This window comes from Callorhinus ursinus, unplaced genomic scaffold, assembly GCF_003265705.2.
Source record: "Callorhinus ursinus isolate GAN/ISIS: 27379988/994484 unplaced genomic scaffold, GSC_fseal_2.0 scaffold39, whole genome shotgun sequence".
NCBI classification, from domain to species: Eukaryota; Metazoa; Chordata; class Mammalia; order Carnivora; family Otariidae; genus Callorhinus; species Callorhinus ursinus.
The window spans coordinates 8,300,819-8,315,044 of NW_027397101.1; the positions used below are offsets into that span (position 1 = coordinate 8,300,819).

Genomic DNA, 14,226 nt, shown 5'->3' on the forward strand with positions numbered 1-14,226 from the left:
GAAAGATGCCCTAATTAGCTGCTGAACAAGTGTTCCTATCCGATGCACAGTCTTGTCAACCCAGGAGGTGGGCAGGCCCGTTTGAACAAGAGCTGTATAAAATAAACTCTGGCTCTAGAGTTTTTCGGAGAAACACAAAGAAAGGAAAGCTGTTCTCTAACAAAATCTAATTATCACAGAGAGATACAGTTCTACAGGCTCTAAAGGGCAGAGCTTTGGGAAACTACCACATAAGCAAATTTCTGCTATTTTTTATCTTATCTTCCAAGTTCCTAAGAAATATAAAGCCATGTGAGATTTATTCCTAAAAATTTATCCCAGCATTTCAACCAAGTGTAATTAGTATGTGCACTGTTTCACTTGCAAGCAGCTATACAAATCCTACAGGAAACTAAAATGACGTAGCCAGAACATCCACATGACTCATGGAACTTAACTTGGTCTGGAAAAACATATCTGGCATGTCAGTTTCTGTGATGTTAAACCCACTATGAGAACCCAAAGGAAATAGCATCATGAAGAAGAGATGAAATAAAATTTATCTGATCTCTTTAAGAAGGTTTCTTCCACCCAAGTCAGCAATCTTCACTGAACCACATCTCAGATCACAGATTTTTTTTAAGATTTTATTTATTTATTTGAGGTGGGGGAGGGGCAGAGGGAGAGAGAATCTGTAGCCGACTCTGAGCTGAGCACAGAGCCCCATGCAGGGCTCAATCTCATGACCTCAAGATCATGACCTGAGCTGAAACCAAGAGTCAGACGCTTAACCAATCCATCCAGGCACCCCTGGATTTCTTCATTTTTAAGTCAAGGAGAAAGTCTGCAGTCTTAGTTTCCCACCCACATATCACATCCCCCGCCCGCCTAACACAGTCACAGGCCTCACCTTAATATAGGCCCACGAAATGGGCAAGATGGAACTGGAGCCCCATGGGGCTGCGCTAACAGTACCCACAGGTCGGTCATCCTCACTTGGCTTTACCGAGATGATGGGATGATCGGGCAGGAAAGGGGCAAGATGTTTCTTCCTGTTATTTTTAAATACAAATTCAGCAGATATAAAAAAAAGATCCAGACCAACCAAAACAGGCAAAACAGGCAAGAGCTGAGCACTCTCAGAAAGCGCTCTTCCTAGTAGAGGAACTCAGAGTGGAAAGGACCTAACACCTGCTAAGAAACAGTTGTTCAGGAAGTATTCCTTCCTTCCTCTTCTTCACCAGCCATCAGTGTCCCAGTGGCTCACCCAAGAACTATGGCAGGGGATTTGGCAGAGATAGACAGCCATGAAAGAGCTTGTAATCCATGGAATCACCAGGATGTGGGGACCTCCCAGCCCCACGCCCCACATTCTTTCCCAAGGAATCTAAGGGATAGAGGGTGCTGCTGAGAGGGAGCCCCATGGGCCTACACATCAGAGGCCAGCACATGACCATCACTCCCCCACCTCCCCCACAGTGGAGGTACTAAGGCACCCCCACTTGTTATAAATAATAATAATCAAAAAGAAAAAACATGAAAAAGCAAGAGGCCAGGTTCCCAGTAACCTGAAGACTGGGCCCTTTGGTCCATTTTTGGAAAACTGAAGAAACTCAGGAAATGGTTGCTCAGCATCATTTTCACAAGGTGATTCAACTTCATAGTATAAAAAGTTATCAACAGCTATGAGACATTCCTTTAGTGTTATTCTGACTTCATCTAATTATTTCTAGTAATAAGGTCTCTTTCCTCCTTACTTATCTCAGATGTAATAAGAATCCAGGCTGCAAAGTGTTTAACACTTTACATGAAATTCACTTCTTTCTCTTTCTTTCTTTGTTGAGAACATTTAAGTTCTACTCTCTTAGCAAATTTCAAATATACAATGCAGTGTTACCCATGATAATCACCGTGTTATACATGTTACACATCTTGGAAAGTTTGTGCCCTTTACCAATCTCTCCCTACCCACCCCCCTGCTCCCCAGCCCCTGGCAAGCACTTTTCTCCTATGAGTTCCTTTCGTTGTTGATAGATAATTCACTTTCAATGTAACCATCAGCTGATTTCTTTTTTAAAAAGAATGAATAAAGAAAACCTTCTTGGAAATCTAAATTAAAGTCTAGGAGACACTTGCAGGTGCTAATATTCCAGTTCAGATCCATAATGCCCCAGTAAATTCCCTATTCATTGCTCTGCTCACAAGCCTGCCCTGTCTATGTATGACTGGGAGCTTAGTGTGGCCAATCGAGCACTGTGGTTAATAAAATCTACTTATGCTCCTCTTTGGACATTCCCTAGGTCACCCTTCTCACTGCTTCTCTCCCAGCCCCTCCAGGCACACTAGATATGAAGGTGTCCATGACACTTGAAGACCTTGATGAGAGGAACAGCAAATTGGGGGCCATTCTTTCATTCTTAATCTCTAAAACCTTCCTGAAACAAGCAGCCCAGAACTCACACGCCGATGGGCCCCATGCCAGGGCCGCCTCCTCCGTGGGGAATGCAGAAGGTCTTGTGAAGATTTAGGTGTGAGACATCAGACCCAAAATCTCCAGGACGACAGATTCCCACCTACCACACAGGGAAAGAGCCAAAATCAGAAGTCAAGAGTTGAAAGGGTGGTCTGGAAAGGTTTCCGTGCTCCTGACTGTGGCCTCTCCCTTTAGAGGAAAGGTAAGCAGAGCTGTTCACAGAATGTTCTCGATAATGGCCAAGTTCTGCAGTCAAAACCTCACATCCCATAGGAAGCCTGGCTTATGGTTTCTATGGAAACAGCCACTGACCATTTAGCCTAATTTAGATTTTAAAATACAGATTTGAATATACAGTCAATTCCTAATTTTCCACCACAAGAGGGAGAGGAAGCACCCTGAGCAAAAGAAAGGGAATTACCTCCTTGCTGCAGAAAGAGATTACTTTCACCCTAGCAATATTAGCTCTCCCTGCATGGTTGGCTTTGAGTATCATGTACTTTGGGTACAGCAGTGGAAGGGGATGGAAGGCCACCTGAGAGGATGCTGAGCCAAAGGAAAGGAAGGGAGGCTGATGGTTTTCCTGAGACCACCGTAATACCAGCTACAACATTCAACAGGCCTTCCTGCCACTTTGGCATTAGGGCTAATTTTCAATGTGGCAAAGATGAAGAGTGCATTAATGCTATTGAAGCGATAGACAATACCTGGACCACACCGACAAAGGGAATCAGACAGAAGTAAAGAAAAACAAAGAATTTGAAATGGTAAAGTAAAACAAACCAAAACCAAAAACAAACACAAAAAAATAAAACCAACCCACGACCACAACCACAACAACAAACAATGACCAAGAAGTTAAGAAAACTCTGAAAGATGATGACATCCTCTGCTCGTGTCCCCTACAGCATTTGTTCAGGGGTGCACTGACTGCATTACACAGAACCCTCTCCCTCCTCCCCCCCCCCCACACACAAAGTAATCAGGAATCAGGATTGGCCCTTCAGGGACAGAATTATTCAGCCACTTTACACTGAAAAAGTTGAAGCCAGATTAATGGCTTGTTCATTGTCATGGGATGTTGTGGGAGATGAACATCCACAGTGGCCAGAATTTGGGTCTGAACTCCCTTAGAAAGGAAGTCAAGTGACCTTCTTACTGGTAGCACCCCAAGAGAGATCACAACCTCTGACGAACTAAGGACATTCAGTTCATTCCCTGCATCCTGTCAATCTCTTTACCTCCTCCCCAACCTCCACTAACACCACCTTCAAATCTAATCTCAAAGTGCAGTACTTTGCTTGAAAGTGGCAATAAACAAAGCCAACCACAGTTCTGAATTCAGTTAACATGTTGTAAAACAACTGTCCAGAAGTCAGAGAAAAAAATCTTCTTCTGACCTAACCATTTTCCCAGGGAGTCCCTCTTGTGTTGCCTACCTGTGCATTCATATTTGCCCCGTCTAGATAGACCTGTCCTCCGTATTGGTGGATCAGGTCACACACGTCACCAATGTTCTCTTCAAACACTCCATTGGTGGATGGGTATGTAATCATGATTGCTGCTAGGTTCTCCTTATGTTTATCCACCTGTGGGATAGAAAAGAGCAGAGGTAGACAAAGGAGGAAATGTTTATTGGCCAAATCCTTTCTTTTTACTTTACAGGATTAGGAAAGATTAAATCTTGGACTTTTCATGTCTAGAATTCCCTCAAAGTATGATGGCACTAACAATTCACAGCCATTACTCTTTTCTTAAGTCATTCCAAAGAAATAACAAAATGCCTTCAGGCTAGGTCTCCATGATCAAGACCTAAAAGACTATTAGGAAGATTTTTGGGTATTTTAGGCTCAACTCCCCAAGGTTTTCCTTTGGTTTTAGTCATCTGAATAATTATTTCAAATCTTTTTGGTTACGGACATGTCTGTTCTCACAGCTAATCTCTCTCTGCTCATCTTGCCATATCCACCCCATTCCATTTCCCTCTCATTCTGTTGAAATTAGAATTCCCATAAGGAGTGTTCTGCTCTGATAAAAAGAAATCTCCCTCACGTTTCCTTTTCACAGAAAGCAAACATATATAAAAGGCACATTCCTGTTGTTTTGGCCAGTGAGTCAGAACACGCTCATGTGGAAATGAAAAAAAATATTTTTTAAAGGTCATATCCTATATTGGGGAAACTTAGTAATTACAACTACTGCCCCAGAATATCTGTTGGTAAAAACTTTGTGCGGCTCTGGAAGGGTGGGGATGGATGGGAGACATAAGCAGTGCTGTGTGTTTTCAGCTTCCTTTGAAGGCAGTTGCATGAAGTTCTCAGTCTCCATGCCTAGTAATCCCGACAAAATCACATTGCTATTCAACTGATTTCCTTCCCTCTTAAAATGCAGCCTCCAGTCCACCAGTGGAAAGGAGATACAGTTGCTAGGCAACCTCTTCCTGGAGGTTGGGAGGTTGGGAGTGGGGGCTGGTGTTGCAGGAAGGAGGTGGAATGCTGCCCGAAATTCAGCAGGTAATGGCTGGGACAGTCACAAAAATTTGCAAAAATCTACATTTATGTTTTAATTCCCAATACAAAGATTGAGAATAACTGTGACTGCTAGTTTGATTATTAATGCGGGAAGGGAGGGAAGGTTGGTCAGGAAGGAGAAGGCAGGCAGGCAGGCCCTGCAAGGAGTATCCTTACTATGACCATGAATAATTCATTCAGTTTCTTACATATGCATTAAGAAGATGGAATTTCAGTTTAAAGGACCTTCTCCCGGTTAGTGAAGGAAGCAGACTATGTTTGGTTTTATTATGGACCAAAAATGTGACTGTTACTTTCTATTTTTCTGATAGAGATGGTTAGGTTTTCTGATATTACTTCATTTTCCCCAGACCCATTCAGAGGAGGAACTGCAGTCTTTTAATTAGAATGCAAAGAAAGATAAGGTTGATATAAACCATCCAGTCCCTTCTCCCCACCACCTCTTCCCAACCCAGACCTCGCCCATCTGTTTAGTGGAAGATGGGTACCATGGCCTTGAGATGAGCTGTGTCAATATTCCCGTATTTATCCACCTCCACAGGCTGAATCTTCATGCCTGCCATGTGAGCACTTGCGGGATTGGTCCCATGTGCTGATTTTGGAATGAGGCAAACCTTAGGAATAGAATGAAAGGAAGGAGAAAAAATCATCACCAGGCTATTCATGGCACAAAAGTCCTACAAATGCTTGGAACATGGATTAAATAGGCACCACATGCTTTATTTAAACTGATCACTAATGCCTTAAAATCTGCTACAATTTCAATATTACTATAGTGTAAAACAATGTCCAAAGAGTGTGCACCTGAATCCACAAATATTGCTCTTTAAAGACTCCTGAAATATTAATTAGTACTCTCCTCCCTTATCTCAGCATACCAAAAACCAGACCCAGGCTTATTATGACCTTGTCGCAGTTATAATATGTAGAAAGCATCTTATAAGAACATGAAGTTGGAAGTTAAGCTCTAGAACCCAAGTGCCCAAATCAGTTTCAGTGCTCTGCTTGGCTTTGCTGAGATTCAGGAAGAGATGATAATGGTAGATATAATTCCAAGGCCTTCCAGTGCTGATACATCAATTAGTCACCATTTACTGGATGCTTATTCTGTGCACTGAACTGTTAGTTGCCACAAGAATCGTAAGGTGAGCATGAAAACATGTCGTGTATTCACGGACAATGCTGGCAAATGTATAAACAGGTGTCACAGGAACTCAGAATAAGGGGATGTCACTTCAAGCGGAAGAGGTAAAGGGAAAGGATTTCCAGAGCTAGAGCCTAAGCTAGCCTTTAAAGATGAGTTGAATCCTTACAGAAGGTGGATGGTGGGTACAACTTTAGAATGCCCAGATTTAAATCATTTTCATTTCCTCCTACAAATCACATGAACAAGCAAACACACATGCTGGGGTAGATGTGATGACGATGCACTACAGGAAAGTGCATCACAGAGTTTATCCCAACAGAAAGCAACAAGGAGAAGCAACGATCACCCTGAAAATAATCCTCCTTTTTTTAAATACCAGGACCAATACTGCAACCCCTTGAAGAGAAATGGATGGGCATTATAGTAATGGATTTATGAAGGGGAAACTTTGCTTACAGGTGTTTCCTCAAAAACAGCAAAGTTGTCTACTGAAGAAAAACACACGTGTACACAAAGGCAAACTGTCAATCTTCTGTTGACAGAAAGTTTGTGACTCTTTTGAATGGTTATTGGTCTCATGCTGGTTATGCAGTGTGTCCTCAAATCCTTTTTCTAGGTTAAATGCTTCCCTATTGTATTGACTCTTTCTCAGAACCAAAGTCACTTGTCCTTTCCCATAAAGTATTTTTATTCTACCACAGGATCTTTGGATAAAAGGACCCCTTCTGGGCAGAACATTGACCAAGAAGGAAAAGGCAAATATTAAAAATGTATATAGTCAACTATACCCAAATTAAAACATTTTGAGTGAATATAAAATATTGGTTAAAGGCCTAAATTAAGAATTTCTACCAGGGAAGTTCTGCTGAAATAAAACCATTCAAGGTAAAAATGTCAACCATCCTGTGGTACATTGAATAATGGGCCCCTCAAAACGCCCAACCCTGATCTCCAGAATCTGTGGATGTTGCCTTATGGCAAAACAGACTTTGTAACTGTGATTAAATCAGGCTCTTCAGATGAGATATTATGGATTTTGAAATCTGGATTATCAGTTGGGCCCTAAATATATTCCCCAGTATTCTGAGCAGAGGGAGGCAGAAGGAGGTTTGACTACAAAGGAAGCAGAAAATTTCATGAATGAACAAGAGGACGGAGTGATGGCAGGAAGGGCCCTAGCCAAGGAACGCAGGAGGCCTCCAGAGAGGCAGAGAAACAGATTCTCTCCTGGATCCTCCAGAAGAAGGTAGACTTGCCAACACCTTGACTGTAGCCGAGAGAAATCCAATTTTAGACTCCTGGACTCCATAACTGAGAAAATAATTTTTTGTTTTGTCAAGCCACTAAGTTTGTGAGAATTTGTTATGGCAGCCACAGGAAAGTAATACATACCCTGACGTAAGGCATCAGAAAGAAAAAAGTCTCGGTGGTTTTGTCAATGACTCATTTATAGGTTGCTGTTATACTTTTCTGGTTTTCTATGTGAAAATAGGAAACTTTATTTAATAATTTTTTGGGAAATTCTTAATGGTAATTTCTCCTCACTTTAAAATTGTGGGGTCCCAAGGGACTTGGAAATAACAGGACCCAGATTTGGTGCTTTAGTTTATCTAAAACAATCCTCTTTGGTCCATTTATGCCCATTTAGGTGGATGCTCTGTTTTTCCAACTCCACAATGCACCTGGCGTAGACCCAACCCATACCTCATCCTCCAACACTTGCTGAATGAGTGAGGGATTAAGGAGCAGTGCTCCTTTGCAAGGGAAATAAATTTCTTACCACTAATAAAATCTAACAACCAAAGCTACTACATCTCAGGCAGTTGGGAAGAGGAAAAATACTCCCATACACATTCGGCAGGGGGTGCGGTGGTGGTTTTTGGTGTTTTCTAGGGGTTAATGTTTCCCTTTTGTATAAGAATCTCATCTCTGATCAGCAAATCTGAGTTAATATTTGACTACCTAATTGAATTATTAATTATAAAGGGTTTCAGATTTGTTAAATAAATTTATATTCTCCCAAATTAAACTGGTAAATCAGGAACTTGGCTGTTGCATTTTAGGAACCTCTGAAATTTAACCTAAGAGCAGACATGAAAATAACTGCCCAAAACAGCTTGAAATAAGAGAACCATCAGGAACCCAGGAGGTTCTGAAGCACATGATTTCCCCACACTCCTTTTCAAAAAAGAAGGATATATTTTACTGGATTCCATTAGAGTCTATTGTGCAGTAGCAGCTGCCTTGGACTTCTCTGATGTGGAAAAATCCTCCTTGATTATTTGAGCAGTAAGTCATTTTCTTCTTCTCCAACTGAAAACACTGCTTTAAATAAAATCTTTAATCCAGAAAGGATGCCAACATTTCCAAACTTAAGAATTCTGTATTTCTACAAGCTTGGGGGCTGGGCGGCCTTCCCTGTCTCTCCCTCCCAAAACTGCTGCATCTAGTTCCCCCATCCTTCAGAATGAACAAGGACATGTGGTGATAGCAGTGTGGACAACGGTGAGAGAAGAAACATCACACACAGGGGGACAGACAGAGAAGGGAGGACTGAAAAACACAGAGAGGGAAAATGGGCAAGAAAGGGTCCGGGAGTCAGAGGAGAACTCCGCCCAGGTGCAATCAAAAGTTCTTTCATCCTTTCTCGACCTTTCCGGTTTGGTCCCCAACTCCTGGACATTCACAGATATTTCCTGGTGTCACACTGGAGAACTAAGAAACAATGAGGGGTAGGAAGCATCACGGAGTAGATGGAACCTGGGTGTTAGCTGGCCCTTTGTTATTAGCTCATCTCCAGCCTTCCACAAGCACCACATTGTAGATCTCAAGGTCTCTCTACAAAGCCTTTGGTCAGGAGAGGGGTGAGGCAAAGGAGGCAACGTGGTCACATAGGATGAACCCTTCCCAGGCTTCCCAGACACCTTGTGGTTAAAGAGGATAACAAGGAGGCATTCCAGTGGCTACCTCAGCATGAGGAAGCCCCAGAGGAAAAAACAGAAAGGGGACTTTTACTGTCAGTCACCTGGTATCCTTTCCCTGGGCAAACGGGAGCTTCAGTGTTTCCTTTCTGATGCTAAAGAATAATTCTAGTTCTAAACTAACCCTTCCTTAGAAAATTAAAAATTTCAGGGCACCAGGGTGGCTCAGGCTTAAGGTTAAGCGTCTGCCTTTGGCTCAGGTCATGATCCCAGGGTCCTGGGATCGAGTCCCATGTTGGGCTCCCTGCTCTGCAGGGAGCCTGCTTCTCCCTCTCCCACTCCCTCTGCTTGTGTTCCCTCTCTGTCTCTCTGTCAAATAAATAAATAAAATCATTAAAAAAAAAGAAGAAGAAAGAGAATGAAAGAATTCAAAACTACTAGAAAACCCAAGTGAAAAAAACCAAGTTGGTGTGTCAGGGACTGTATCTATCTTAGTTATGACCTGATTTAACTCTGGACTGGCACACATAGTACCTTTTTTTTTTTTTAAGATTTTATTTATTTGAGAGAGAATGAGAGAGAGATAGCACATGAGGCAGGGGAGTGTCAGAGGGAGAAGCAGGCTCCCTGCTCAGCAGGGAGCCCGATGTGGGACTCGATCCCGGGACTCCAGGACCATGACCTGAGCCGAAGACAGTCGCTTAACCAACTGAGCCACCCAGGCGCCCCACATGGTACCTTGTATATAACCAGTATTGAATAATTAATTAATGAATGTCCTCTTTTTCAAAATTCTTTGAAAATCAGTTTGACTGCCCAACTAAGTGAAAGTCCTGGGAAAACACACCTGTGGAATCAGGATAAATAAACAGGAGAAGGAGGAAGAAAATGTTCTTTTTTTTTCCCTCCTTTTTTTGAAAGGGAAGTGAAACAGTTTTTAGATTCTTCATTGCAAAATACAGGCAACCACCCATAAATAATCTAGTTTTAATAAGACCAGAAATGGACTGAGATTGGGCCACCATCTACTGTACCCCACTTACTTGGGCAGCCAGAACGAGCCTGGCACCCTTTTCTCTAACTCTCCTGGGATGGCTAGTCACTTTTGTCCTGCTCCCAACCCCTACCCATTGTCCCCTCTAAGAACTCCATGTCTAATCAAACCATACTGGCTCATAGTTTGAATCATCTAAAAAATGACTAAGGCTTTTTATTCCCAAATGGCCACTCCCTGATATACATGAGTTGCTGTGTCATTTCTTTGAGGATAAATGAGGGGGGACAAGTCAGTCTGGAAAATCTGTGAAGTCCCAGAAATGGAGGTGGAATGGGGCCGAGTCTGGTAAATATCTAAGTTCCTGTCTTGTTTTGTTTCACTGTGAAATTGGCAGGATTTTCATCCAGAGGGAACCAGGGAACAGTGTAGCTGCCCCTTAGCTCCCAGTGCTCAGGGGTGTCCCTGCTAACCACTCTCCGCCCTATGTGCCATATGTGGATCCGGGGGAGCTAGCAGGGGCATGGGCAGGACATGTCTGCAGTCAGAAGATGTCGGCAGTCGGAGAGTTTCTACAGTGGCCAGGCCCACACTCACACCCTATACTTCTCAGGCCTTCGCAGACAGACATGGAAACCATCAGTTGTTTAGAGTGAGTTGCTGATGTCATAGCATGGTTTAAAACACACAAAAAGTAAAAGCTCCAAAAAATACTGACTGTTCTCTCTCTTCCCTTAGTCCTATAATTTGTTTACTGAATTGACAAAAAGCCCCAATTCAGAGGTTTCACTTTTACATGAAAGCTTTTCTCAGTGCTCTAGCAAATAGCATCCATATTCTTGATCCCACTGCATCATTCAGCCTCCAAGTGCTCTCCTCCCCTCCAGAAGGAAGACCTGGAAGGACAAGGCCAAGGCTCATCACTGGGTGGCTCTGCAGAAGGCTGAGCGACTTCCTCTCTCCTGTGTTTGGATCTCTGCCCTTGACTTCCTGCAAAGGCGTTGGCCATTCCACAAGGTAGCCCCAGGGCTCACTGCACTTGGAAATGCCTTCCTCTGTGTGAGTGGGACTGGTTAATCAATTGATCCTACTAAAGGACATTCTTCATATCCACATTGGATGTTTGTATTGGCCTGTTCTCTGCCAAGCCCCCCTGTGGAGGGCCATGAGAATGTGCAAGGAAAGCCATTTTATTTGGGTGCTTGTGTTATCCAATCTGACCTCCTTTCCACAGTTCAGCTTATGAGACCTCAGCAGGAATTTGTAAGCCTGCTTACACAAGACTCTGTGTATATATGTTTTTTTTCCCTTCTAATATAACAACAGAACAGCTACCTCCTGATATTAAGAATTTGGCATATACTTACAACTTGCGCTCTGATTTTTGGCCTGACTTCCTTTTGGAAATGGTGAAATTAGAGAAAGTGAAAGTGTGTGTGTGGGGGGGGTCTTGTCTGAGGAACAAACCGTGTGGGTGCAGGCAGTGAGGGCAAGTGCTTACCACCTGGTGTGAATGAGTCATGCTGTGCTTTACTTCTCCATAAATAGGGAATGACCCTCAGATATCACAGAATCTGTGGAATGCCTGCTAGAACATTTCTCGAACATCACGGAATCCGTGGAATGCCTACAAGACCGTTTCTTGAACATCAAAGCACAGTCCCTTTTGTCTCTCTATACTTATGAACAGTTTGCCATCAAGTGTGCTTTCTTCTGCTAGAGCAGGGGTCAGAAAACTGCAACCTACAGGCCAACACTGTATCAATCCACTACTGTTTTTATATGACTTGTGAGTTAATTTAAAAGGTTGAAAAAAAATCCACATTATTTCCTGACATATAAACTATGGGACATTCAAATTTCAGTCTCCATAAATAAAGGTTTACTGGAATACAGCCATAAAAAAAAAAAGTAAGAACTCCGTGTCTACAGCTCAGTGGAAGTTCTAGCTTACTGTTGCTCATCACCAAAATGAAGACCTCAGAAACACAGTCTTTTTTACCACACTTGGAAGCCTATGTCAGATAACTGCTAGAAGCACTGCCTCTGGGGATTAGTGGAATCAAGACCATTAGCACCTCTGCTGGCCCTTACACAGGCCCCAAGAGCAGTTTGGACCCTGAAGCAGAACCATGAACTCTGCTCCATGTCTTCTTTTGCTGCTTAGAGATGACAATTCTCAATAGGGAATTTACTTATTCAGTAAATATTTTATTAAACATTTATTTATGGGGTGCCTGGGTGGCTCAGTCAGTTAAGTTTCAGCTCGGGTCATGATCTTGGGTTTGTGAGATTGAGCCCCACGTCCAGTTCCACACTGGGCGTGGAACCTGCTCAAGATTCTCTCTCTCCCTCTTCCTCTTTTAAAGTAATGTCTACACCCAATGTGGGGCTCGAACTCATGACCCTGAGATTAAGAGTCACATGGTCCAGGACGCCTGTGTGGCTGGTTAAGCATCTGCCTTCTGCTCATGTCATGCATAGGGCTCCCTGCTCCACGGGAAGCCTGCTTCTCCCTCTCCGTCTCTCTGTCAAATAAATAAATAAAATCTTAAAAAAAAAAAAGTCACATACTCCACCAACTGAGCCAGCCAGGCACCCCTCAATAAAAATTTTTTGAGCATACAGAAACGAGAACTGTGCCTGGTCACAGTAGGAGTTACAGAACAATTACATGTTGGTCTCTGCCCTTTGTCTGGGCCTAAGACCTGGGATTGTAACATTCCTGTCCTTTCCTTCCTTTGCGCCCAGGAGAATTAGAGAAAAGGGTTCCAGGCTCATTCTGGCTGCCCAGGTAAGTGGGGTACAGTAGGTGGTGGCCCAATCTCAGTCCATTTCCGGTTTTATTAAAACTACAAGATTATTTATGGCTAGTTGCCTGTATTTTATAATGAAGAATCTAAAAACTGGCTGACTTTTACACACTGGGTTTGAGCAAATGTTTTCTCTTAGAATGGTCCAATGAAATGTCTTGGGGACAAGGACTGTAATGGCCAGTTCAAAGAAATCTGCCTCTTGATTATATGTTCCCTAGCTGCTTACAAGAAGGCTTAGAGGGAGAGAGTTGGACCCACTGCCACCCAGTGGTGAGCACCCACCACCTGTCCATACTCACTGTCCTGTGTCCCTCTCCTTTCCCGTCGAAGTAAGCTCGGATGGTGGCCAGCCCAGCATATTCCCCCTGGGCTCCGCTGCAAAGATAAGAAGAGCGTCAGGGCTTTGGGCCTCTTTTTCATTTACTCATTCAATATTCATTGGGCATGGGCGGCATGTTCACCAACATGTGACCCAAGGACACTACCCAACACCATGGAAAGCTCACTGAGGATCACTGCTCCAGCCTATAAGTTCTTGAACAACCACAGAATGGCACTTGGTCTTGGTACTAAAGCTCACCCACTGCTACTCAGAGATGGGCCTTTCAAGCCTTGCTTAGGACGATGCACCTAAGAATTCATTTCTATTATAGAAAATTTCAAAATTATACAAAAACAGAAGAATATAAGGAGCTGCCATGTACCTATCACCCAGGTTTAACAATTCTCGGATACGGTCAATCTTTTTCCAACCATATCCCTCACTAGCCCCCTCACTCTGAACTAGATTATTAAGTAGGCTCCATGCCCAACACTGGGCTTGAACTCATAACCCTGAGATCAAGAGTTGCATGCTCTTCGGACTAAGCCAGCCAGGCCCCCTGAACTATGTTATTTTGAGGTAAAAACTCAAGCATCATTATCATTTTATCAATTCAAACTTCAGTGTGTATCTTTAAAAGATAATTATTTTTTAAAATACAGCTACAGGGGCATCTGTGTAGGGCAGTCAGTTGGGCGTCCAACTCTTGGTTTCAGCTCAGGTCTCATCTCAGGGTTGAGATCAAGCCCCACATTGGGCTTCATGCTCAGCATGGAGTCCGCTTGGGTTTCTCTCTCCCTCTCCCTCTGCCCCTCTCCACCACATGTGCATGCGTGCACGTGCTCTCTCACTTTTTCTCTCTAAAATAAAGGAGGGCAGGGGCACCTGGTGGCTCAGTTGTTAAGTGTCTGCCATCGGCTCAGGTCATGATCCCAGGGTCCTGGGATCGAGCCCTGCATCGGGGTCCCTGCTCGGCAGGAAGCCTGCTTCTCCCTCTCCTGCTCCCCCTGCTTGTGTTCCTGCTCTCGCTATCTCTCTGTCAA

General features: G+C 43.4%; 1 protein-coding gene across 3 annotated transcripts in view; it reads right to left on the reverse strand.

The window, feature by feature from the left end:
* GLDC (glycine decarboxylase) overlaps positions 1–14,226 on the reverse strand; it is a 100,545-nt gene that overhangs the window by 16,692 nt on the left and 69,627 nt on the right. The window contains exons 16-20 of one of the 3 annotated variants that reach the window (XM_025887885.2): positions 13,161–13,236; positions 5,472–5,597; positions 3,892–4,041; positions 2,440–2,552; positions 890–1,031 (exon numbers count right to left, since the gene is read on the reverse strand). In XM_025887885.2, the coding sequence (XP_025743670.1) occupies positions 890–1,031; positions 2,440–2,552; positions 3,892–4,041; positions 5,472–5,597; positions 13,161–13,236 (607 nt within the window). The remainder of the gene's footprint in view (positions 1–889; positions 1,032–2,439; positions 2,553–3,891; positions 4,042–5,471; positions 5,598–13,160; positions 13,237–14,226) is intronic. The other 2 variants (XM_073880756.1, XM_073880757.1) reach the window with 2 other exon arrangements.